This window comes from Pteronotus mesoamericanus, unplaced genomic scaffold (assembly GCF_021234165.1).
Source record: "Pteronotus mesoamericanus isolate MK-2021 breed Mesoamerican mustached bat unplaced genomic scaffold, CSHL_Meso_final contig_182, whole genome shotgun sequence".
NCBI classification, from domain to species: Eukaryota; Metazoa; Chordata; class Mammalia; order Chiroptera; family Mormoopidae; genus Pteronotus; species Pteronotus mesoamericanus.
The window spans coordinates 35,290,594-35,316,624 of NW_026555078.1; the positions used below are offsets into that span (position 1 = coordinate 35,290,594).

The following is a 26,031-nucleotide window of genomic DNA, read 5'->3' on the forward strand; positions in this document are numbered from 1 at the left end:
GTACCAGGGAAACAGTGTGTCTATCCACTTTATGGTCAGTTTAGTTCACTGATGTATCCCAAATGCCCAACACAATCTGGGCACAGAGTAGGTGCTTAACAAATATCTTTCTAATAAGTCAATACATTAAAACACTGACTTTGTAAAATAGAGATAGGTTATGTTATGCAAAACTATGTTTAATGGATTATAATACATTTAAGACAACAAGAAAGGCAAAAAAAAAAAAGCCCCATATTTGTGTGACATCAGCTTTTCATACATCATCCAGACTTCTGGCCTCCATTTTTTTAAATACTAGGTGAAAAGGAAGCTATTTGTCTCTGTATTATATGTCTTAAGCTAACAAATGTTATCCCTCCTTATCTGAGCACCTTATTGGTTAGAGCTTTAAATATGGGTAATTAAACAGTTCAGAGCGTTCAGGTATTTGGCACTTGAGAAGGTGGTGGTTGTGATTCCTTAGATTTACCCCTTAAGGGAGCAAAATTCTAAAGCCAATAATATTTGTATAGGAGCTGTCTGCTTTATATGGTAAATCCTGCAATTAATCTCACTCAAAGGGCAGGTCCAAATGTGGGCCCCACCAGGGGTCTGTGTGACAGAGGCCCTGAGACAAGGTGCATGTCGCGTCACGATTATCAGCTGAAACCCTGGGCTTAGCACATTTCTTGCTTCCCTTCCTCTGCCAGCGCTTGGTCATCTCTTTTTGCAAAATTTTCCCAGAATTAACATCATTCATTCCCATCACAAGATGAAAGATCGTTCTGAAACACAAGTCTGGTTGCATTAGTAATAATACCCTCTGGTATTATTACCGTTGGTGTGTCTCCTGAGCGTTAACCTAGGCCAGCAGGACAAACCCAGGGGCGCTCACGTACCTCCTCAGAGATTCAAAGCACAGGCGCTAGAGGGGCTTCTCAACGTAGAGAGGAAAAGGGTAAACTACAGGGGAAAAGCCAAACACTGACTTTTCAAAATATGTCAGAACATAATCCCAACCCAAAAGTTGACATCTTAGTAATGCTTTTAACATTTCCTAGCACTTCTCCACTCGTATATATTTTTGGAGCTTAGCCATTTTATGGAGTGAATAGGACAGAGAGCATTATCCCTACCTTGCAGACATCAAAATTGAGGCACCGAGCGATTCCCCAGTCTCAGCATATCCCACAATAAGCCCATTAGTAAATTTGTAAGTGATTTGAGGAGCAGGGAGAAGATGGGTTGTTAAATACCTCTGGCTTCTCAGGAACTCCCACCAGACCACACCTAACAAGTCAAACTGCTGTATTAATGAGCAAATCAAATATGACAGGACCTGAAAGTGCCAGAATCACCTACTTGCTTCAAGACAAGCCAAATATATTCAGGTAACAAGCGAATGGTCACAGCCACAGCCAATTATAGAGATGGCAGTGCAGTCAGCCGTGCTGCCTACATATTCTAAGGACATTCGATTGTATTATAAATCAAGGCTCTCAGTCATCTTACTAAATATTTAAAACAGCAGCACCTATGTAGTAACTTTGGTTGATAGATTCATACATAAACACTGTGTGAAATATACTGAAATGTATTCAATGAGCAGAAAGCTTAGCTCATTTTTTACGCTGTTCATCTCTGGAGGACAAATGACCTGTTTCTGGGCCATTCTGGACCTCTGGCATTTTCCTGAATTTCAGAACTGATTAGAAGTAGGCCAAAAAGCCAGAGAGCAGTACAAACCCTGCATAGGGTGAGTGAGCCCACTGGGGGGCAGGCAGAATTCAGGTTTATTAACAGACCCCAAACCCTGTTTCAGAGGAGGGAAAGCAATAAGGAAAGATTTGAAAACCTCTTCTGCCACGTACTTGTTAAGTGATCTTGAGCAAACTACTTAATGTCTCTAAGCCTTGGTTTCTTCATCTGTAAAATGGGAAGAACAATAGAACTTGCCTCAGAGGGCTTGTGAGAGGACTAAATGGAGGAAAGCATACTAACAGCCAAGCCGGAGCCCTTGGAAAGTACTATTTGCAGTTCTGATGAACCTGAAAGTGGTGTGCCAACACAGGAAGGCCTACTTTGAAACATAATGGCTGTTAACCAGTGTTTGTTTATCCCGTATCTTTGTGTGATGGCCACTGGACCGGGCCTAACAGACATCCAACTGCAGGGAGCGTAACCAGGGTCCCCAGGTGTCCTTGCTGTGTTTGTGCAGAAGCCTCACCTCCCAGGGGCTGCTCCCATCGATGACTAAGAGCATGGGGACTCCTCTGACAGCTGACTGAGGTTCCATTAACTGCTCAGGGGTCTTGCTGGTCTCCTGGGACTGCAGGGCAGTCTGAGGGGCTCCCTCCCATCCTCCCCTCCCCCTTTCACTTTCAGACTTGCAGCACATTCTAACGCTCTTCCTTGCTATCTTGGCTCCTTCCCCATTTTCTCTCCCACAGACATTTCCCCTAATAAAATCCTTGCATGTTTAATCCTATCTTCTCTTCTGCTTCTCTGAAGACCCAGACTAATACACATTCCAAAGGTTCTTTTCCAAGAGTGGGCAACTTATACTTGTCCTGTGAGGTCTGGATAGCTTGCCCATTATTCACAGGCAACATTTCTCCACAACAGCCCCGGGGAAGACACAGATGAGAAACAGGAACAACACAAGTTTGGGGGCAAGGCTGGTGTAAACAGACGTGAGCAACTTCATATATACTTTCTCAGGGAATTACAGTTTTTGGTGTTTCTGGTCAAGGAGAGGTAAAAGGTTTGTTTTGTTGTTTAATTTTTATTTATTGGTTTGAGAGAAACATCAATTTGTTGTTCCACCCATCCATGCACTCATTGGTTGGTTCTTGTTTGTGCCCTGACCGGGGATTGAACACACAACCCTGGCATATAGGGACGCTGCGCTAATGAACTGAGCCACCCGGCCAGGGCAAGAGAAGGTTTTTGAAGATAACCTTCTTGGTCAAGCAAATTAACCTCCCTCGGCCTCAGTGTCCTGGACCAGAGTGCAGAACAAGCTGGTGTCAGATTTCAACCAGATCTGGGAGACCAGAAGCTCTGTGTTGCCCAAACTTCAGTTACACTTACACTCTACTTTTTGGCCAACACATGTTCCACCCAAACTATATTATTTTTCTTTAATTTCTCTTTACTTAAAATTTAAAAAGCAAAGTTTATTTTGAAACATAAACTAGGAAAGTATCACTTATCTTAAATGGGAGACAAAGTTATTGAATCCTCGTTAAATGTTAAAATCTGAAGATAGGTTAGAGTCTGGGCCTGCTTTCTGTGAAAAGTATAGATGGATGAGTTTTAAAGACAGGCTAATATTAAAGACTTTACAGAAAGAATAAAAGAGAAGTGAAAAGGGAATAATCTGTGACCATGTGGTTTATCATCATTTAAGCCTGGATCTGTGGAGTACCCAAAGCGTCTGGTACCGTGAAGTTCTCTTTAACATGGGGTGGACTAGCAGTCCCTCTGCATGTTCTATAGTTGGGACAATCTATAGGTGAGTTTTTCCCCTTTGAGAGATGTTCAGCTCAGGGGTGTGGGCTCACTGACTAGGGACTGAATCGAGTAAATAGTGTGTTTATTAGCTCATTATTATCTTGGGTTTCCAACAAGAATTTAATACATCTAGGTAGATAGTGGGGGCAGAATCCACTCTTTTGAAACTCTCTTCAGCAAATCTAAGGAACAGTAAGTTTGCCCTTGGAGTTTTCCATCTCTTTTTGCACTCCCTAATTCCTTACTCCCCACCCGAGTGCCCAGACATTATTTTGCCTTTTGCTGCCCAGAGGTTTCCCAGGAAGTAAGATGTACCCAGATCCCTCCTCTCATTCCACTGTTCCGCCCTATTCTTTCATCCAGCTATTAAAGCTGATCAAGCTATTTCACACCGACATAACTCAAAATTGGCTTAATGCTGTGACCATCCAAGGGGTATTCAAAACTGATTTTAAGAACACATTTTTTTATTATCTAATCTGTCAAGACCCTTCTCTTTCAGTCCCCTCCCCCCAAACATTACCACACAGGCCTAGTTATTTTCTGTAAGATCAATCATTTTTATGTGGTTCTGCTCTCTCTCAGGGTGTTTCTGGCCTCAGCTGGCTGGCTGCACCTTCATCCCCACCTCTCCTATAAATGCCTTTCTATGCAGATCATCAGTGTCTCAGGTTTTGCATGAGTCAAAAAGTCAGTCTCAGTTTTGCCCCAGCGGCCTAGGGTCTAAACCCCTGAAGCCTGGAGTACAATGGGTTGGATATTTTACCAGCCTCTGCGATCTGAATTTTCATTTTTATAGTGAAGGTTGCAGGTAGCCTGCATCAAATAATCCTGCCCCCATGCCTTAATGCATCAACTCAAAATAATCAGTTTCGGTTTATTATCACAGGTGAAGTGTATCTGTCAGTTCTACTACTACTACTTCTTCTTGAAAACGAAAAAGTCTCTGACATTCTAGAATACCATGTGTTTGTGTTTGCCAAGGTTGGTGGGGAAAACAGGGGAACACACGAACAAATAAATACCTGCAAAGCCGGAAGTGAACGGTGCAAAGATCTGCCTCTACTGCTGATTAACGATTAACACAGACTGCTTTGTTTCATGTAAACAAGGCAACTGACCGGTGAGTTATCCCTTCATTTTCCACATACACATCCTCTCTTTTCTCCCCACTCTGTTCCCCTTCTGTTCAAAAATAAACTCAAGGTAAAAGCCCTGCCTCCTAATCATCCCCAAGGTCCAGCTCAGGACTTCCTGACTCTGATTAGTATGTCGTCTACAGACGAGCAGTAGAGGGCTTTGGACAAGGCAAACAGGGGTCTGAGAAGCTGAGAAACCCGAATCTTTGAATCCTTAAAAAAATAAATGAAAGAAAATGAGGCACCCGAGAATTCCTTTCTGAGATCTAGGATCCAAGATGGGGCAATGCCAAGGACTGACAAGAGCAGAGTGACAACGAAGTAAAAACGTATTGGCCCTCCAAGGGCCCTTCCAATGCTTAGGGTAATCCCCTTTCAGGTGAGAAATAATAACAATAACAATGGCATAGCAAACATCTGTACAACAAATTTGCTTTTATTGTGCATCCATCCTCCTTGTATCCAAAGGTCTAGAGTGGGGACGCAGGACAGATACTGTGTTCCCAAATTCCGCAGATTCCAAAGGCAGCCTCTGAATGGCTACGTGACCTACCGAAGGTCCCACCTTCCACAGCAGACAGGGCCAGCCCCGCCCCATCCGGGAGCGCTGGGCGCGCAGAATCTCGCCAGCTGGGATCCCCGCAAGCTCGCACCCGCTACGCGACCCTAGAGGCCGGGGAGGGGCCTGGCTCGCCGGTGGCCCGTACCGGGGGCGGTGCCGCGGCTAGGGGCGGACCCCTAGCTTTTCTCCGAATCAAAAGCAGTGGCGACGGAACCTGCGGAGTCTCCTCCACCGCCGGTCTTGCCGCCGGGTTCCTGTGGCCTCACGTCCCGCTCTCTGCGCCACTCGTCGCCGCCATGGCCAAACCCCTGACGGACCAGGAGAAGCGGCGGCAGATCAGCATCCGCGGTATCGTGGGCGTGGAAAACGTGGCCGAGCTGAAGAAGAGCTTCAACCGGCACCTGCACTTCACGCTGGTCAAGGACCGCAATGTGGCCACCACCCGCGACTACTTTTTCGCGCTGGCGCACACGGTGCGCGACCACCTGGTGGGGCGCTGGATCCGCACGCAGCAGTACTACTACGAGAAGTGCCCTAAGGTACCGGCCCCGGCTCCACCGACAGCCGCACGGCGGGGGCGGTGTCCGCGGCCGGGAGGGAGGGGCCCCCGCGGTGACCTCTCCCCACCGGAGTCTTTCCCCCGCGTGGGGAAGCGCTCCCCGAAATCCAAGGAGGCTTTTCTGGGCCGTGGGTGGGCAGCCCTGGGAACAGGCCGGCGCTGCACCAGCTCCGCCTTCACGCCGCCCACCAGCCCCACCCAAAGCAGTGCTCCCGGCGCCCGCTTGGTGAGCACAGGGTCAGGCCTCCCTCGTCTGACCACGTACTTCACAATTTTTGGAGCATTTACCCTCATTTAGTCAAGAGGTGTCGGGCGCCTCCTTGTCTGTATGTCAAGCACAGCTCTAGGCCCCTGGTAGTCGGACAAAAGCCGTTCCTTGGCAAAGCTAATGTTTAGGGAAGGGAGACAAGTATATAGAGTTCGCCAAACGGAAATATCCACTGGGAGAGGGGGAGGAGAGCGAGGAGCCTCACTTCCCCTACAGCCTTTGGAGGATGCCCAGCGGTCTGGGGCTTCTAGGGATTGCCTGAGTGTTGCGGAGAGGTGGGTAGAAGGCCCGCTCCTAGGACAGAGCTCTGCCTCCCCCTCCGCCGTGCCGGCGAACAGAGTGTGGCGTCCCTGGGCTTGATGCCGGCAGGATGGAGGCCTTCCCCTGGGCGTGCTCTGAACCCACAGGATCTGCCCGCGGAGCGGCGGGGAAATGCCGTTCACAGGCCACCCCTGTCCACTGCGCAGGGACTGCGCGGGGGGTTACTTTGGGGGCTTAGAGGGACACGGCCTCCCCTTGGCCAGTCTGGGGTGGTGGAGCGGGGAGGATTGAGGAGGACCGCAGGGAGGCGGGGAGAGAGCAGCCCTGGCTGCTGCAGTGAGGTGGGTGTGAGTCAGTATTGGGAGAGGAAACTGGAAAAGCTGGTAGGAGGCAAAGAGGAAAAGGTGAAAGACTGATACAGCGAGAAATACATGAGAGATTTTTTAAATATGTAAAAAACCTGAAAAAGAAATGGATAGTCCATAAACACAGCGACCCCGCCCCACCCCCAAAAAAAACCTGAGCAAAAGAAAGTAAATTCTCATATCAAGAAAGGGCAGCTGTAACACTTTCAAGTGGAAAGTAACTTCCTCATTCCAGATGTCTAGGTCTCTATCCTAGGGAAGACTGTGTGTGTGCGCGCGCGCGTTTACTGTATCATTTTTTTTTTTTTTTTTTTTTAGTTTTTCAACTGGAGAGTGAGGTGATGAGCTGTAATTTAGGGCCTCACCCCCACTCCCAAGCTTCTCTCCCAACACACGCTGTTCTAGAGCATTTAGCACCAAGCCTCACAGAACACAATCTCCTTGTGTTTCTCCTCCAGTGGCTTATCTGGTACTTTAGAGTTTTCCTAGTTCTCTAGCTAGTTTCTTCACTGGGCTTTCCTTCCTTACTTGAGTGCAGGTACAAGCCAGGTATTCTGATAGTGGTACACTGGGGGTGCAACAGTGAACAAGATTCATTCCACACATATTAATAAAGTATCTACTCTGTGGCAGCCTTCACCTAAACAGGAGGCCCTGCCTCCACAGAGCATGGACCAGAGCCAGTGTGTCCCATCTCCTCTCCCACCTCCCTTGCGCTGTAGTAACTGCAGATGAATCCTGAATCTGGATCTCTAGTCTGAATTATTTTTCAGACTCCATTCCTACACTTCTAAGTACTTGGTGAACATACCTAGATCTCTTTCTATTTCCTCAAACTCAAATCATAATCCCTCCCAGTCCTGCCCCATCTATTTTTCTATTTTTAATAGCATTGCCATCCTGACAGTCACCCAGACACAAAACTTGAGTCTCACCTTTGACTTCCTATATTCCCCAGTGAACAGGTTGCCAAATGCTGTTGATTTCTGCACATTCCATTGAAATGACTTTCCTACAATCTCACTTCTCTTATTGAGGCCTTGACTACTGGTCTTTGAAATAGACTTCAGAGTAGCTATCTTGCTTCCCCGAAGCGGTAAAACTGTCAGCGTGCAGCTGACTTACGGCTAGTAGACATATTTTAGTTGGCCAGCAAGACATCCTTAAGCAATTTAATTTTGAGTGGCTTTGGGCAGGACTTGGACACCCAGTTCTTGGCCCAGTACTCCTCATTGTTATATGTAATATACATTACACAGGTATTTTCTCTGCCTGGCTCCTATAGGTGCCTGAGTTGGCAATCCCTGCTCATTCTGTGCATTGTAGTTCCATTAAACTTAAAAGCAATATATCTTGCCCTTTGCTTAGGTATTATTGGCTCCCATTGATGGCCTTACTCCTTAATCTAGCATTTAAAGCCCTTCTTAGTCCACGTGAACCTGTCCTTCCCCTCAGACCCCCCGTTACCCTTCTGGACTTACCTTGCTCTCCCACCAAACCAATGTGCTGTCCCATCCATGCCCTCTTCTCACGACCTCTGGGCCTCTGCCTGCCCTGCAGCCATCTCTTGGAATGCCCTTCTTGCCAGCGTCTCTATGCTCAACTCTTACCTCTCCTGCACATCTCAGTTTTGTTGCCACCTGTATCACCTGTCTTCCCAGAAGTACCCAAGTCCTTTGAATAATGTTAGGAATAAAATTTAAATTATTTTTAAAATATTCGTTATTATTATCTCCTCTTTATCTTTGCATGCTTTTTGAAAAGAGTTCACTTTTTTGAAATATACATAATTATTAGTGATGGTAGTGCAGGCATCTGGATATATACTGGAGATGCTGTATATTTTACTAGCAGGAGTAGGTAATAAATGTTTAGAGACCACTAAGTAAAAGGATGGGGGAAATCTATTTTTTCCAGGTTTTATATCTCCCCAAATATAAAGTGAAGTCCCTCCAAAAATTATTTTATGAGAAAATAGGAAATCACCTTAAATACATGTCTTTGTAAAGTCTGTCACATAACAAAGCCTCTCTAAATTATTTTAAGCAGCAACATTGTTTACAAAGACCTCTACTTGGTCTTTGTAAAATGTCTTAAAATGTCTTAAGTCCATGCTAATTTGTAATCATTAAAAAGGAGGCAAAGAAATTAGATAGATGTACTCATTATCCCTGAAGGCATAACTTTACAATTGCAAATGTGGGATATACAGTCAAACCTCGGTTCTCTGAACCGTCTTGGTTCTCCAACAATTGGGTTCTCAACCAAGTTGTTCACAGAAAAAAATGTCCCGATTGTTTTACAAAACTTTAGGTCTCAATTCTCTACCCAACAGCCTTTGCACGCTGATATCTGTATGGTCAGTCACACATCCCTTGGTGACAAAGGCGATTTGGTTTTCGAACAGATTGCTTTTCAGTTTTTTGCAACAAATTAAGTTCAAGAATCAAGGTTCCACTGTATATACTGTATTTAGAAGCAAGCATTTTATAGATCACCAAAAAGTCAAAAGCAATACACAGTGGTTATTTTATAGAGATCATGATAATACGGAGAAAAATACAGGGAAAAAACTGCTGATGTTATGCAAATGGGTATTTGTGGTTTGAGATACTCTTGCCAGTGACACGGTGGCCTCATGCACAGGGCATCAGCAGTGGGGGTGAGTGGTGCCATGCGCCCCCTTTGGCCTATATCTGCCCAGAAAAGATACCGTGAGTTGAGTTTTCCCAACTCACAAAGGCACCCACCAGACCGATGAGGGCCCTATGACAGTGTTACACATTTGCAAACAACATGAGTAAAAGTAATGATGATGTGTTCTGGGAAATAGTGTTAGATGACCCACTAAGTATGGATGTTGACTATTCATGTTAAGGCTTAGAATTCACTTATTTCATAGAATGAAAGTAGAAAAAAAGAAATTTCTAAATTGACATTTTCATATAATATTTTAAATGTATAACTAATGAGTTACATATTACAATAGGCACTTCTTATATTGAACTATATTTACATTTTTTTATATTTTTGTGTTGACCAAATAGTTTTCATTTTGGTTCTTTTTATTGAGAAATGGCGGCAGTCCCTAAACTTTTAGGTGACTTTACATTGATACCTTTACAGATTTTTGTTGTTTTGTGCTTGCTAGAAAAGAAAAAGGGAATTGATATGGAGAAAAAGATACTGTAAAAGGGGATGATGAACTTCCTGATCTTTTCTTAAAAAGAAATCAGTAAACTGCACTTGTGTTTAAAAGGTTTTAGACAAGTCTGACCTTTGCACCTTTCACTCAACATTGATAGTATTTACCTGGTACTATGTCAAAGGCAGTTTCTAAATTGTTACTTTCATCAAGAACAAACACCAATAAACCTGAGGTAGTCTTTTGTTACTGCCAGTTCATGATTTTCTAGAATAATTTAATTCTAAAATAATTAATTGTGATATTACTTACAGAAATTAGTCATAGAGGAATACTTCGTAGCCATCAGGTATCTCTGGAAGGAGTTAATCTTTGTATTTCTTGGATGGCTTGAGGTGGTCTCAGCAAACCCTACCTAACATTCATCCTATAAATATTTTACAAATGAATGATGAGCTATGGCAGTCTGACCTCTCTTTGTCCAAAACATATACTTAATTTATGAGGCTCATGAACAGGAAGGAAAGAAACACAAAACATTAAACCTAATTAGTTGAACAAGTTTACTTTTTTCTCCCTGACGGTAAAAGACACAGAACTACTTGGCCAAAAATGGGATAAAAAATGGTTCTCCCAAAGCCAGTTGTCAGTAACACTTCTATTTATCCCTTCACACATCTATAGGAGTTTCATGTGAACCTGAGTCAAAGTAGTCCTGCCTGTTTTTTATTGTCGACTTCGTGTGTTCATGTTGACCGCTAAGGCTGGCCTCACAGAGTTAACATGACCTCTCTTTTCTTTGTTTCAGAGGGTTTATTACCTTTCTTTGGAATTTTACATGGGCCGAACATTACAGAACACCATGATCAACCTTGGTCTGCAAAATGCCTGTGATGAGGCCATTTACCAGGTACATTGTCTCCATATTCCTCACATTTTCTCCCCTTAAATTTCATGTTCAACGCAGTAACTTTGGGGATATAGCACCTCCCCCCAAAAAAAACAAGGTGAAAAAATTGCTCTATACACATGGCTATTACAAACTATTAGAAATGTCAACTACTAGTGATCTTTGGTTTAAAAGAAACAAAGTTAGAGAACTGGTTTTGCCTAATGAGAATTTTCTTTTGCAGTCAAAGCTTCTGACAGCATTCCCCAGCAAATTACATTTTAGAAATTAGCATGGGAACAAGCCTTTTAAAAGTGCTTAAATCTGCCCCTAGTCAGTGTGGCTGGGTTAGTTGGAGCATCATCCTGTAACCTGTAACTGAAAGGTTGTGGGTGGGTTCATTCCCTGTCAGGGCACATACTTAGGTTGCATGTTTGATCCCCTGTCCAGGCCTATATAGGAGGCAACCAGTTGATGCTTCTCTCTCTCATTGATGTTTCTCTCTCTCTCTCTTCCTCTCTGCCTGTCTCTCTCTCTAAAAGTGATGAAAAATATGTCCTCAGGTAAAGATAAAAAAAATTAAAAAATAAAAATAAATAAAAGTTCTTGAACCCCTGCTGACAGAATGACAAGCTTTACTTTAGGCTCCTATCTACTTTTAAAAAAATGGTTAAAATTTGACTGTTATTTGTATATCGAGGCAATATGTGAAAATAATAAGCATTTAAAATTCCATCATCATACTTTCTCTTTTGCTAAGTGACATGTAAAATACACTTCCTCTTTAAACAGGGAGCCTGAGGTCTTAAACCTAACATGTTAATTTATTTTTGTAAACATATTTCACTGTTTCTCTCCTAAACTTCGGGGATCTGCATACCAGAAACAAACAGTCCTTGACCTTTTTGACGTGGTTGAAAGGAGGAATGGATATTTGCAAAGATACATTCTATATGGGAGACTATTCAAACTGCTTCTTTTCCTTGGCTTGGGACTGCCCTTTCAGGCACCGGTCATGTGGTCAGCTGCTTGCCACTAACGGCTGGTTTCCTTTCTGCAAGTTAGCTAGAGTATTTCCTTGTGAAAGAATCCTTGCAGTTCCCTTCGACTTCTCTTTTCTTGCCTTCCCCTGATATCAGCTGAGACTAGTATACTTCACATGGCCTAGTAGCATATAATTAGGTGGGATGAAGTGACCTGTGTCTGTTTGGTCAAGGCTTTTGTCATACTTTAGGTGTACCTTTTTAGAATTTAAAACACCTTGAATGTTAGCATTAAGCAGTTGACTTGCACAAGAACCCCAGTAAACTCTTGTCACGCCGTGCAGCAATTTCGGAAGTCCCTTCAACAAAGAACAGAAGCAAAGCCATTTTTAAACTCTTAGAAGATTTACTGTATTTTGCTGTATATAATACACACCCATGTTTCTGTGCACATTATGCACGGGATTATTATACTCATTATTATACACATGGTATGTAACCATTATACCCATGTACAATGTGCATCCTTATTTTTCCCTCAAAAATTTGGGCAACAAAGTGTGCATTATACGTGGCAAAACACAGTACTTACCAAGATGTGGGTGACAAAGCAATTTTTGGTATGAAAGTATTCTCCTAGTAGGTGACCGTGGAAACTGGAACATCAACTTCAAGCATGGTTGCTTCTTCTGCGTATGCTTTCAAACGTGTAAATTATGTTTCATTTTAAATAATATTTCATTTCATGGATTGCCTCACTTTCAGGTAGGAATGCAGTCATTTCACAACACACCCTCATTAGCCAAGCATGGGCTGAATTATGGTCTAGTCAACAGAGGACAGATCATTTATTTTATCTGCCATCTCTTTCCTCACTGTAAGCTGAGCAGTCCAAAGGGATCTCCAGGGCTGCGGAATTCTGACGTGAGTCCACAGTGGTGCTAGTGGCCTCTGACTGTGTGAGTCCCAGCGCTTTGGGGCAGGGAGCTGATTGGCTCCCAATTGCATCAGTCCCCAAGGTCACAAATGCCTCTAGCCTCCCAAGGTCTTTTATCCAGCCCAGAGAGAAGTAGAGAATTTTAGCCCCATCTCCCTAGATTAGTGATTTGCAACCAGTGTGCTGCAAGAATTTTTAAAACTTGCAATACCTGACTGTTTATCAGGGGTGCTGACCTCTTTTCCCTTAGATTGTCAAATAAAAAAAAAAAAAATGACAACAGCCAACACAATAATAGCCATCTGGTGTGAATGAACCAAAATTATACCTATTTTTGTGTCAGATCAGCAAAAAATGTATTTTTTGGTGTGTCGCAGAATTTTATTAGTTAGTTTACGTGTGCCGTGAGATGGAAAAGGTCGGGAACGACTGAGCTAGACCGTGGGGCTGAGGTTTCCTTGACTGCTGCCTGGCCCCGGTCCCGTGGGCAGTGATCCCCTAGCTGGCTTCAGGTTAACAGTCGTTGGCCCTGCTGAGTAAATAGGCTGTGGTCCTGAATAGGTGAACTTCACTCCACCCTGGAAACTCTTGACATCATACCTTGTGATAATTTTTAAAGTCCTTCAGCCCAGTTAGTGTCAGCTCAATACTGGACTCTTTCTTAGGTTTTCCCCCAACGGCACAAAAAAAGAATCTTAAATAATAATAGGTTAACATTTACTGAGGAGTATCAGTCCAGGAATGATCTAAATGGTTTGTTTGTATGATCTCACTTAATTCACATCAACCCTAAATGAGGTAACACTGTGGTCTGGTGAGGACTTACCTTTTAAATAAAAGAAGTGAGGCGTGGAAGTAGCTTGCCCAGGGTCATATAGCGAGGCAGTAACAGAGTCGGTAAAGGACACTAAGAGCGCACACTTCTCTACAAGCTACCGCTGCGCCATCTTGTACGGCTTGCATTTGCCGTCCCCAGCATCTTCCGTGATGCCAGAGTATGTTGCAAGGTTGCTGACGGGATTGAGTGCACATATAAACCTGGTTACCTGACCCAGAGCTTTGGGAAATGATGGCTTGCATTTCCCAAAATGAAATGGCTTGCATTTGTATCCACGTTCAGTGATGTTTTCCTTTCATCACCAGCTTGGACTGGATATAGAGGAGTTAGAAGAAATGGAAGAAGATGCTGGACTTGGCAATGGTGGTCTTGGGAGGCTTGCTGGTAAGTGATATGGTTAGTGTGTCATCGTGTTTGGCCAGTTGATGCCTTCTCAGATGCCATGCATGACCACGGTGAGAAGAACCAAATAACCTTCCTACAACAAGTGCAAAGCATGACCTGCTTATAAATGTACTTGTTTTTGAGTTTGCACTGTGGTTTTATCAGTTCTACACGAACGGTAGAGAAGGGAATGTGAACAAAAGAGACATTGCTTAAAACCCTCAGAGACATTGCTTAAAACCTTAAGGTTAACCAGATTCTTCCTGTGCACCTAAGGGTTTCCAAAGTGGCCCCTTTACTTCACTGTTATATGGTCACAGCTACTCAATTCACATACTTGTGTGGTGTGACCTAAGCTGTTTAGCCGTTGTGTTGTTGTCTCGTGCACTGGACGGTTTGCTTTTTGATGGACTAGTAGGCGATGATAAACTTGTTATGATATTGGTGTAATTAAGTTAATTATTATTCTTTTTGGTATAGATGCAATTTGAGTTCTTTGCTTTGTTCAGGAAATGGTTTTTCAACAAATTCAGAGGAGAACATTAAAGATAATATTAACTTCATTAAGTTAAAAATATACATACCTATGACCAAGCAATTCTATTTCCAACTGATATCTACTGTTAAAAAGCAAACAAACAAAAAACCTCAAACATGTGCACAAGGAGACATGTGAAAAAAATTGTTACAGTATTATTTATAGAAACAAACTATTAGAAATAACCTAACGTCCATCAGTAGAAAAACAAGTAAATAAGTAGTGGAGTAATCCATATTACAGAATAATATGCAGCAACCAAAAAATAAATAAAATTGATCTATATGTAATGCCCTGAATAAACCTCTGGTGGGGGAGAGGGCTGGCAATTTCTATTAAAAACCATATAACGTTCCATACTATTTAAGTTTTTTAAAAACCAGTATTTTCTGTGAATGAATATATACACACACAGACACACACACACACACTCATATGTACATAAGTCCATAGAAAAGTCTGGAATTTGAAATACTGAACTGCTCCTTATGCTTTTTTCTAGAGAGGAGGGCAGAATTGGGAATGGCAGTCAAGGTGGATGCTAGTCCTGTCTATAACATTTTAATTTTTTTTACAAGGAGGGTGTATTAATGTATTACTTGTAAAACTTAAATTTAATAATAAAAGTGCACTACCACACATGTGTGTATCAGATTGTGCTCTATGAAAATATCCTTTTTTTTTTAGAAGTGATTCCAAAATCTCATTTTCAATGTTCTTTTCCATTTTAAATCCAATGGTACATTTCCTCATTCTCTGTATATTTCTCAGTTCAAATTCCCAAAGAAAAAATCTGATGCTTGTAAGGCCTCAGGTTACACCTGGCCACCAGACAGATCCCTACCCAGCCTGTTGATTGGCTACTCTGTATCAGGTAGTCTGTCATAATGCACTTGATGACAAGTGAGAGAAAACCTAGCAAAAAAAAAATGGTTCAGCCAACAAGGACATGTGTTATCACAGAACAGGAAGTCCAGGGGTTGGGCTGTTGAAGATTAGTTTATTCAACAGTGTAGCTCTGTCAGGACTCTGGGTCTCTGTGGTTCCCTTGGCTTTCCCCCAAGGGAAAGTGATGGCAGCAGAAAGGGAAATGTTTCGCTGCATCCAGAAGACTTCCTAGTACCTCTCAATGGATTGAATATCATTGCACAGTCATGCCAAAACCATAACTGGCAAAAGAAACAATTACTGTGATTGCCTAAGAGGCTTAAACTAGTCAAGCAAGAGTCACTGCTAGTCCAGCCTGCCTGTAGCATATGGCCCCCTGGTATCTGAACAGCACTGGAATTCTGTTAGCCAAAAAGAGTCTGCCACGGAAGTCCATGTAGTCAGGTGGTTGCAGGTGAATCGTACCCTCCTGGAGCTGTCTTTTCAGGCAGGGAGCTGCAGAGACAGCCTCCTTATAAAAGGCAGTGTGCTTGAGAGTCACAATAACGGACGTGTCTAATGCAGGACGACTTCCTTATCTGTTCTCAAATGAAATGCCAACATGTATACAGCAGTTATTTCTAAATGGTGAGGTAATAAATGATGTTTGTTTTCTTTTTTATACATTTTTGTGTTTTCTAACTTTCCTATAGTATTCATGTTATAATTTTTAAAAAGTTACTTAAAAAATTACCCACTGTGCAACAATCTCTGTGCTTTAAAGATAGAAATGTGGTGGCTCATAGAAAAATGTTTTGTGGCTATCATGTTTTTTAGCAAAAGACCTGAGAATTGAACTAACCTTGATGGCTCTGCCTTTTTGCTTGTGTTTTGATTGAATTAGCCTGCTTCTTGGATTCCATGGCAACCCTGGGACTTGCAGCCTATGGATATGGCATTCGATACGAATATGGAATCTTTAATCAGAAGATCCGAGATGGATGGCAGGTATGTGAGCCATGTTTTTAAATTCTGTCATTAAGTAAATACTTTTTTATAGTGTTCTGGATGGTTTATAATTTACAGACATTTAACATGGAACTTCACTGATTCCCCTTGCATTTGTTTGACACCAGTGAATACTGTCGCTCTCCTCGCTTTGGTATGTTAGAGCAGAGGGCCAGCCAGTAGTGTTCGGCACCAGATCCAGAGCATCTCATGCAGTGCCTGACTCATGAGGGTGTTCTGAAAACATTTATCCCTGAGGGTCTGAATGTGGATTACCTACGATGTGTGATGTTCGTTCTTCGCAGCATGCTAAATGGAGGAGCACATCTTTTGACTTATGATCTCTTCCAGTAACCTTTCATGGTAGGAAGCGTGTTGCCATTTTATAGGTGAGAAAACTGAGGCTCTTAAGAAATGGAGTTACCTGCTGGCAAACATGCGTCTATGCCCAGGTTTCCAGAGCCAGGTTCAGTATTCTTTTCTATACTCAGCCTGGTCCTCCTTAACGTACCTGTTTTACAAGATACGAAAGCTCAGGATTCTAATTTTTTAATAAGATGAAAGCAGGCAATCTTGTTAGCTGTTATGTCAAATAAATCTGATACATACTTAATATGTATCATTATATGCTGTGTAGATGTACACAAATAGTAATCAATCCAAACAAATGATTCTAGTTTTACTTTACTTTTATTTTATTTTATTTTACTTTATTTTTATCCTCACCTGAGGACATACTTATTGATTTTAGAGAGAGGGGAAGAGAGGGAGAGAAACATCAATGTGAGAGAGAAACAGCAATCAGTTGCCTCTCTTACGCATCCCGACCAGGGACCGAACCCTCGATGGAGGCCTGTGCCCTGACTCAAAATCAGACCCACGACCTTTTGGTTTACAGGATGACACTCCCACCAACTGAGCCACACCAGCCAGGGCTCTAGTTTTACTTTTGTATAACCAAACCAGATTCTTAGGAATTTGTTTCTCGTATCTTTGGGAATTCTTTGAGTCTACACTCAGCCCTGGTATGGACGGTCTTCCTTGATACTAAGTATAATTTGGGCTTTCTCTCTTCCTACCTTTGTTCCACATACATACACCATTGACAGAAAGATACTGGATTAGTTTTCAAGAAAACCTGAGTTCCCTCAGCCCCTCCCATGTTTCCAAGAGTCAGTCTGAGGGCATCAGGGCCAGGGGTTGGATGGGGTGGCCTAGGCTGGAGCTAATTTCACGGGAGAAGAAGGACAATAAGCTCAGTGTTCCCTGCCGCCATCCTTTCCCTTCCCTCAGTATTTGGACGCTCTGGGCTGAGGAAGGAAGGAACTGAAAGATTTGGTATGACGCAAGAATGCACCAAGGAAAAAGTCTCGGGAGAATATTAGGAATATATTAAAAGATAAACTTCCAAATTTTGCTAAGGATGAGTGTATCTTCATCTACTTCTCAGTAAGGTAGAAGGCAGCATTGTGTGGGAAAAAGCATTTGGGCCCTAATTTGAGATTTAATTTCTAATTTGAGGCCTAATTGCAACTCATTATCCTTACAAAGTATGTCACCACGATTAGGTTACCTAACTTCTCTGAGCCTCAGTTTTCTTATCTGCAAAATGGAGGTACCAACCTCACAGAATTATTATGAAAATATGTAAAGTATCCAGCACACAAATAGGTGTTCAATGAAATGTTACTTTTGCCTAAGAAAGGAGAACAATTTAATAAATTGTGGTATTATATCATAAAATGTTAATGTGGCCATTAATCTTATATTTTTTGTTAATTTTAATTAAATGAGAAGCTATTTATGTTGGTTGAAAAAACCGAGTATAGAATCATATGGGTGGTATGAACTCAACTATTGAAAGGCAGCCAAAAAGATGAAAGTGCTAGGAAAAAATACTTTAAAGCTTCAATAGTAATTATCTCTGGGAGACAGGATACAGGTGGCTTACTATCTTCAGTTTATATTTCTACGTGTCTTGCATTCCATAAGAAGTACGTATTTTAGAGTCATAAAAAGGTATAAAAACCAAAGAATTCATCCCCTTCCCTAGTAAAATAACCTAGAGTTATATGGTGAGAAGCTTCTTACTAAGTAGAAATTTCCAGCATGGCCAGCATTTTGACACAACTCAACCAAGCAATACATGGTATCCATTCTCTCTGAAAGTATCCTCTATGGTACACATTACACCCAGAATGCTTAAGGATTTCATTCTGTATTTTTTAACTACTCTCATGTGAAAGATTTAAGAGAAACTCAGAAAATCAATCTCAAAAAAAAAATCTTTTTCATTGCATTTTCCCCAGAATTTTATAAAAGGTTGCACCTACTACCTTTGCCGCTTTTCAATGGTCTTTATTCCAAGAAGCCAACCCTTCTCTCCTATCATACCAGAGAACTCTGTGTGTCTCCTATCAGACCTAGGAATGATGGATTATCCCGTGTTCTGAACGAAAAAAGAGACCAAATGGCTTTGGCTAGACTCCCCAGCCATCGTCGCTTCTTTCACTCTGCCGTGAAATTGAGTCAGAATCACACATAACCTCATTTGCCATATCCATTGTTGACCAAGAGGAGGGTTTAGCAAGCAAACATAAAATACACCGTGCCACCAAGAAACCGTTTCCATAAAAAACAAGAAGCATCTTTCCGGAAAGCAGCCGTGCCTCTTCAGGCTATGGTCGCACCCCCGTCTCACCGGATACGTCCCTGCCCTTCCAGCGGCAGGTATGGAGAAGACTGAGGAAAATTACAGAGGCTGGGAAGGTTTTTAAAGGTTGATGGACTCTTAATTGTGGAAGTCTCTTTTCAGGGAAGATTTGCAGTAATGTGTTCATAGTGAAACGCCCCCCCGAAGGCAAATAATTTTTTTGCTAAAATTCTTGACTTACCTTCACCTCTAAGGGGGACCAGTAACAGTTCTCGATGAAAAAACCTGGCTTCTGAGAGGAAGCCGGGGGAGGGCGATCGCGACAGCCACACAGGGAGTCGAACAGTCATACGCTAAAGTGCCGAGTTCCTACACACACAGTAGGTATCTTGGAGTTGAACCAGTGTCTGCTGGCCCCTGCTCTCTCAGAACCCCTGCCAAACCTGCCATAACTAGTCATGCAAAGTTTCCATTAACCCAGCAATCTTTTGGTTACCATTGTTGAATTCTTGGCGTTCCCAGAAACATTTTTTGATTATTTGTACCATCAGAAAGCAAAAACTATGGAGTGCTCCTCATGTGTCCTCACTGGTTCTTAGTGTCCTGTGTATCCCACAGTTGAGTGGAAATCATTTCTTAGAATTCAGTCACTGACAGAGCCCCCTGAGCTGACCTCTGCGTCCACACCGGCTGGGACACAGAGTACATTGAGTAATCCCTCTTGGGGATGCCAAGTCCAGGCTGCCGCCCCTACCCAGACTGGCACACTGCTCCTCGCTCCGCAGAGCCCCACTGCCTCGGCCAAGCTCGCTCTCGTCTGGATGTTTGGGTCCAACAGCCTGGATGTGAACAAAAGGTCTCCCCGACCCTGCCCCCTCCCTTCATGTGGCTCAGCATGTTAGTGTGTTCAGGGATCACTGACTCCATGGAAATCTAAATTTATAGGCTACTTCGTTGATTCATTGGGAGGAAAAGCAAGATAAGAGATGTTTGTCACCACCTGGCAGCTTCTGTGGATTTAGAGAGGACAGTGAACGGGGAGGGGGCATGGGAGACAGTTCTCTCTCCACTGATAGGCTCAGACCTGCTTGTGGTTTAAAATACCTGTTTTTTCAATGTACCTTAAAAAAAACAAGCTTTGTAAAATGGAGAGAAGTATCAGCTGGTTCCTTGCTAAATCAGAAGAAGGCTAAAAAATAAAGAACAGCAAGCTTACAGTTCTGACCTACTATAGAACTCATTAACCCAGTGAAATTAAAATCAGCCATTATTTGGCAGGGAGAAATAAGGGCAACATTGGATGGCATTAAGAGTAATCAGCTGACTGGTCCCTTGTCACAAAGAGTGAGGGCAACCTCTCACTCCCATAGGAGGCTGGGAATGGGCTGGTGGCAGGGCACCTTGGAGCCCAGCGTCACTTCTGGAAGCATGTCAAGCTGCTGGAGGGCAGGACAGTATGATTTTGCTGCATTTCCCAGCAGAAAATAGGTTGCCGGTTCTCCTAGGCACTTGACTTTTGAGAGAAAACTGTTTCTGCCTCATCATCTTCCTGTTTCATATGCCTTTAGGTGTGTTTTACAACAGTCCTGAGTGCTGAAATGAAGCAAATGGTCCTTTCTTACGATTCTTTCCTGTTACAAGAAAAGTGTTCACATTGCCCAGTATTTGAAAACCCCCAACCTGCCCTTGCCTAAGTGCAGCATAGAGTGTTTTGTAAGATAGGCTCTTTTTGATCCTTTCTGGACATCCTCATTTGCCTTAGAGTTCTAGTTATTAACACATAGTTTCTTATCAACTGATAAAATTCAGTTGTATCCTTTTTAATATTTTTTTCTCTTTATTACTGGGATAGTTGAAGTCTAAATTCTGAATTATAGTTACTAATTTTGTGTTACCACATAGCTCCTGCTGCACCATGTAGCTCCTGGGGAGTTGTTAAAGATGCAGAACTTCAGCCCTGGCTGGTGTGGCTCAGTGGACTGAGTTCCAGCCTGTGAAATGAAAGGTCGCTGGCTCGATTCCGGGTCAGAGCATAGGCCTGCTTTGTGGGCCAGGTCCCCAGTTAGGGACGTGCGAGAGGCAAACAATCGATGTTTCTCTAACACATCAATGTTCCTCTCCCTCTTTCTCCCTCCCTTCCCCCTCTTTCTAAAAGAATAATAAAATCTTAAAAAAAAAAAAAAAAAAGATGCAGAACTTCCAGACCCCATCTCAGATCCACTGAGAGTCCACATTTTAACAAGGTGCAATGTGCCCATTAGCTCAAATCTAGCTCCAGACTTCCCTAGGCTTCACCCTCCATCTGAAACGTCCCCCAGCAGCTCTCTAACTCCCAGATCTTCCACATAAGGATGCTGTTTCTGTGAGTCCCCTTTTCCTTCATTGTTATGCTGGTAGTTAATATTAATGGGTGGCTTATTGACTTTCTTGATATTAAGTCATGATCAATGTTTGAATCAATGAATTATATTTGCTTATCTGGCTGTTGACATTAATATTTTATTTCATATCTCAAAAAACATTCGTTCTGTTTGCTTCCCTCCCCCCACGGTGCCTGGGGCAGGCGCTGAACTCATGTTTAGGTGGATCATGAGGCACCCAGCCACAATGTGTCCTAGTTCATAATCAGTATCTTCTTAAACTAAAGCCAGGTGAATACCATGTTCTAATCTCATTGATAAGGGTGCTTTGTACTAAAAAATCTTACCAATTCCTTTTTGTCAGAACACAATTCCGTTTTTTTTAAATATATGTAATATTTTAAATGTAGCACAGATGATATCTTTACATTAAAAATACATTCCCCCAAATATATTTTTTGGTGTTTTTGTGTTTTTGTTTGTTTATTGAAAACCAAAATTCATTTGGTATTTAGTATGCTATATTAAAATAAGTACAAAATATGATTTAAAGACTTTTATAAGAAATGTTTTGTTATAGTTAACATAAATAGATGGGAAAATATTAAATTGTCAATAAAAGAAATTCTTTACCTCTTAGTATTGTTATTTCCAAAATGAACCATAATAATCATTATCAGATCAACATTATATAAGTTTTAAATTAAACAAGACAACAAAATATAATAGTCTTCTAGACCTGTACTGAAATCAGTTTTATTAAGGGAGCTTTCTATGAGTAACATTTAACTAATTCTGTGTGTCATAGGGACTAGAACCTTGACTGCAACATCATGTAGGACACATCAAGTCCAGGAATTCAACTATAACCATCCCTGGAGGGCGTCTCTGTCACTCAAGCTGATTTATTGTCTTCACTGATGTTAAAACACAGGCTACAGAACACAGACCTAAAGTCAAATTTTAACTGTACCATTTACTATTTGTGCAACTTTGAGCAAGTTACAATTTTCTCATGTTTAAAAAAGGAATCGTAGTTCCCTGTGAAGAGTAAATGCAATAATACATATAAAACATTTAGAACAATATTAGCAAGTATTGTTGATTTAGGCTGTGAGACAGTAACAACCATGAATTAAAGTTGACAGAACCAACACTCTTCTTGCCAAAATAATATCCTCAAGTAGGTTCAGTTAAAGATATTTCTAACTTGATATTATGGAAATGGCTAGGTGCCCCTCTCCTGAAAAACACATTCTAAGCCATATTCTTTTTGCAGGTAGAAGAGGCAGATGATTGGCTCAGGTATGGAAACCCCTGGGAGAAGGCGCGTCCCGAGTTCATGCTGCCTGTGCACTTCTATGGAAGAGTAGAGCACAGCGAGGCTGGGACCAAGTGGATCGACACGCAGGTATTCAGAGCGTCCTCACGCTGGGCATACTGTACAGTACAGCTCAGTGAATATGCAGCATAGAGTATAACGTGTATATGTTATTGAGTATAGTATGTTGTGTATTGAATAATAGAGTACATTTTTATAAATAAATGTGTTACTCTTCCTAGTGCAACCTACTCATTTTGGAGACAAGGGAGGCGAGGCCAGGAGATAAATCACTTACCCAAGGTCAAGAGATTGCCCATGGTCATTTTGCAGTCAGCTTTATCAGAGATTAACCGATTCTATGATCCCAGTATGTTTAGCTCTCCATTTTATATAAAGTTATTGATACTGAGGTTGAATAACTTTAAATGTCCTTCTTCACCCCACCACCACATGTACATTTTTTTACTTATAACTTCTCAGGGGTAAATATTTTTAAACTGAAGTAATTATTTGAAGAATTACCAAAGTTCCTATTCATTGCAAAGTCAAAAATAATGGAAAATGTTGCAAAATGTACTCTCTTATTTTGAGCCAAATCACTCTTAGAGAAAAATGTTGGTGTGAACCCAGCGTACTTGTTTCATGGCCACTAGATTTGAGTGTTACCCTGTCGCTGAACAATTCCGTGTTCAGGGCCCCCAGGGGTGGTTTGTGCTTTGCTGTCTTCATACCTCCCAATAAATAACCTTTATTAACTACTGGACTGCACCATCCCACCATTGGAACTCCACATGAGATCTTTCTTGAATAAATAGGGCCTCAGATTGGAAACAATGCATCACTGGTCTGTCTTTAAAAGCTTAACAAAAATGGTAAAGATCAATTAATGTTGTTCTTATATATCAAAATCAGGAGTGAAATTCAGTACTGCAGTACTAAATGCAGTTGGTTTGTGGATTATTTTCTATGAATAAATGTTTCATTTTGTGTCCTAGAAGCACCTAGACCAATGTTATAGCTGACTTTTTAAACTAATGGTTTGTTCTGCTAATTCATATAGAGCTACAGTTCAGAAAAATAAGACTTTTTAAAAAGAGTTTTCCAATCTAAACATGAATTTATTCAGCATATGAAATAGCACATTAGAAGCTAAAAATAGGTCATAGTCTAATGATACACGGAATAAACTAATACTGTGATTTCAAGATAATCTATTTTAGTTAAACAGACAATAATCTAAGTTGTAATTGGTTACTAATATAATCAGGAGAGCTGCAAACAAATAATTGTTATTATGCCCAAAGAATTCATACATGTATTTGGTATTACAGTAGCAACTATTCGGTATGGATTTGGTATCTCAAACTTCCAGGGATTTCTAATCTGTTCAAATATGTGCAGTTTTACACGCTCAGTGCAGGAAGCACTGTAGGTTCCACTGTTGAGCTACTTTGTATTTACAAAACACCTCTAGACATTTTCGTAATATATCCAGAAATTCAGTTAGAGTATGTTTTCTGTGCCCACAAAGGCAAGGTTACAGTGCAGATGTAATGTCAGGTGAGTGACCCAAGCAGTGCAGAACTTTGTGATCTGTGCAGGCTATCACTGATCAGCCCAGATTTGTAGCCGGTAGGGTCAGAGAGCAAGAGGTCACGCAGCTGTGGGCACCTGCCAGTAAACAGCTGTTCATTAATTCCTGTGTCAGTTCAGGTGCCCTGAGAAGCAGACCCGAGAAAGAGTGAGAAGTGCGAGTGATACTTTGGGGAAATGCCTGTGGAAGATACAGGGGGAGGGAACAGGAGGAGGCAGGAAGCCTTTCAGACTGCAGCGCAGGTGCGACACCTTGGAAGAATGGAGGGGGGAAGAAGGTGGATTCTCAGGAGGAGACTCAGACAGCCATGCAGCTCTGAGCACGTGGCCAGGCGAATGGTCCTGGGCTTGAGAGGAGTCCCAGCTCTTGTCCTCCCCGACGGTGGCATCCCAGAAAAAGCGCAGCCTCGGTCGGAGCTCAGGTGGCAGTTCTGCCTGAAGTTCTCTAAAGGGACACCCAAGCCATGTGCTTCCTTAGCTGTCTCAATTTTGCTTCAAGGGTCAGAAGGACAAATCAAGTTGGAACCCAGCCTCTACCCACTCTGTAAACAACTTTTCCTGGTTGATCACAGCTTGCTTTAAAAATCTTTAGAGAGCTTTATTGCCTAGTGAAAGATATTCAAAGGAGAGTGATTTGTTACTTTGAGATCATGGCATTCATGAAAGTGTGACTGAATATGTATGATTGATTGATATAGGCTGTAATGCTTCATTCATTCATAATTCAGCAAACTCAGTTAAGGAGATTTGTGTTTAGATTTCAGTCCTACCACTGACTGTGACTTTGGACAAGTCACTTCTCTCTCAGCCTCGTTCTTCTCAAGTCCAAAATGAGTGGGTTGCACTGAATGATCTATCTCTAGCATTCTCCCATTCAATTAATGTCGTTCATTTTTCAAAGCTTACTTCTTAGACCCATCTTAGCTAATTATCAGCTGATTTGTCAGATCACTAAATTAACTCCTCTTCATGCAACTTCGAAAAATCTAGCATATCATTTTAAACATCATATGTACTCTAGCTTCATAAATTTCCTGTTCCATTGATTTTTACGATTTTTGAAGTCAGATTATTGAATAACCTATGCCAAAACTTAACTTGATTACTGTTTTTTAATGGGTACAGATTCATGTTTGTCACTTTGTTTGCACATCGTATTTTATTATTCTTATAGTGGTGGCTTGATCTGCAAATACAAAATCTGCATCCAGATCAAGGCAAGGGGCACAGAGAGAAGTCAACATGGAAATGACAGAGAAAACCATCTATCTGGATGGGTCAAGCCTTCCAGATTGTCCCAATGGGGGGAGAATCCACAGCGGCCCCTAATACCGTGCCGAGCCCCCCGGTCCAGCCCTAGGACCCTTGTCTTGGTTAAGGCCTTGAACAATTTGAGTTGGTAATAGAGGCAGGAACAGAATTCCAGTAGCTTTCCCCCAGCCTGTTGTTCAACCTACGTCGTCACCCTATGGAAACAGTGAGCAGCTGCTTTGGTTTAACCCAACAGGTGGTCCTGGCCCTGCCATATGACACCCCAGTGCCTGGGTATATGAATAACACCGTCAACACCATGCGCCTCTGGTCTGCTCGGGCCCCCAATGACTTTAACCTCCAAGACTGTGAGTACGGCATGGGCTCTTGTTTCTTTGCATGTGTGCTTCATCTTTCTGATCTGAGAAGCAAGTTAGTACTGTGCCCTAGAAAGATGGCTGAAAACAAGGATCTTGGGGACTAGGGCATAATGGTTTCTTTCTGATTGATAGGTAGAACCAAACTGAGCTTGAGGAAAAAACCCTTGAGCTTCTGACCTGTCCTCTCCAGGGACTAAGCAGCCGTTTGGAGGAAGCAAGTGTGGAGGAC

At 42.2% G+C, this 26,031-nt stretch overlaps 1 protein-coding gene across 1 annotated transcript in view; it reads left to right on the plus strand.

The window, feature by feature from the left end:
- The first annotated feature begins 5,267 nt into the window (after positions 1 to 5,267).
- PYGL (glycogen phosphorylase L) overlaps positions 5,268 to 26,031 on the plus strand; it is a 35,599-nt gene continuing 14,835 nt past the window's right edge. The window contains exons 1-6 of the mRNA XM_054567578.1: positions 5,268 to 5,738; positions 10,606 to 10,707; positions 13,750 to 13,828; positions 16,138 to 16,241; positions 22,534 to 22,665; positions 25,679 to 25,790. Coding sequence (XP_054423553.1) covers positions 5,496 to 5,738; positions 10,606 to 10,707; positions 13,750 to 13,828; positions 16,138 to 16,241; positions 22,534 to 22,665; positions 25,679 to 25,790 — 772 coding nt within the window. The 5' untranslated portion in view covers positions 5,268 to 5,495. The remainder of the gene's footprint in view (positions 5,739 to 10,605; positions 10,708 to 13,749; positions 13,829 to 16,137; positions 16,242 to 22,533; positions 22,666 to 25,678; positions 25,791 to 26,031) is intronic.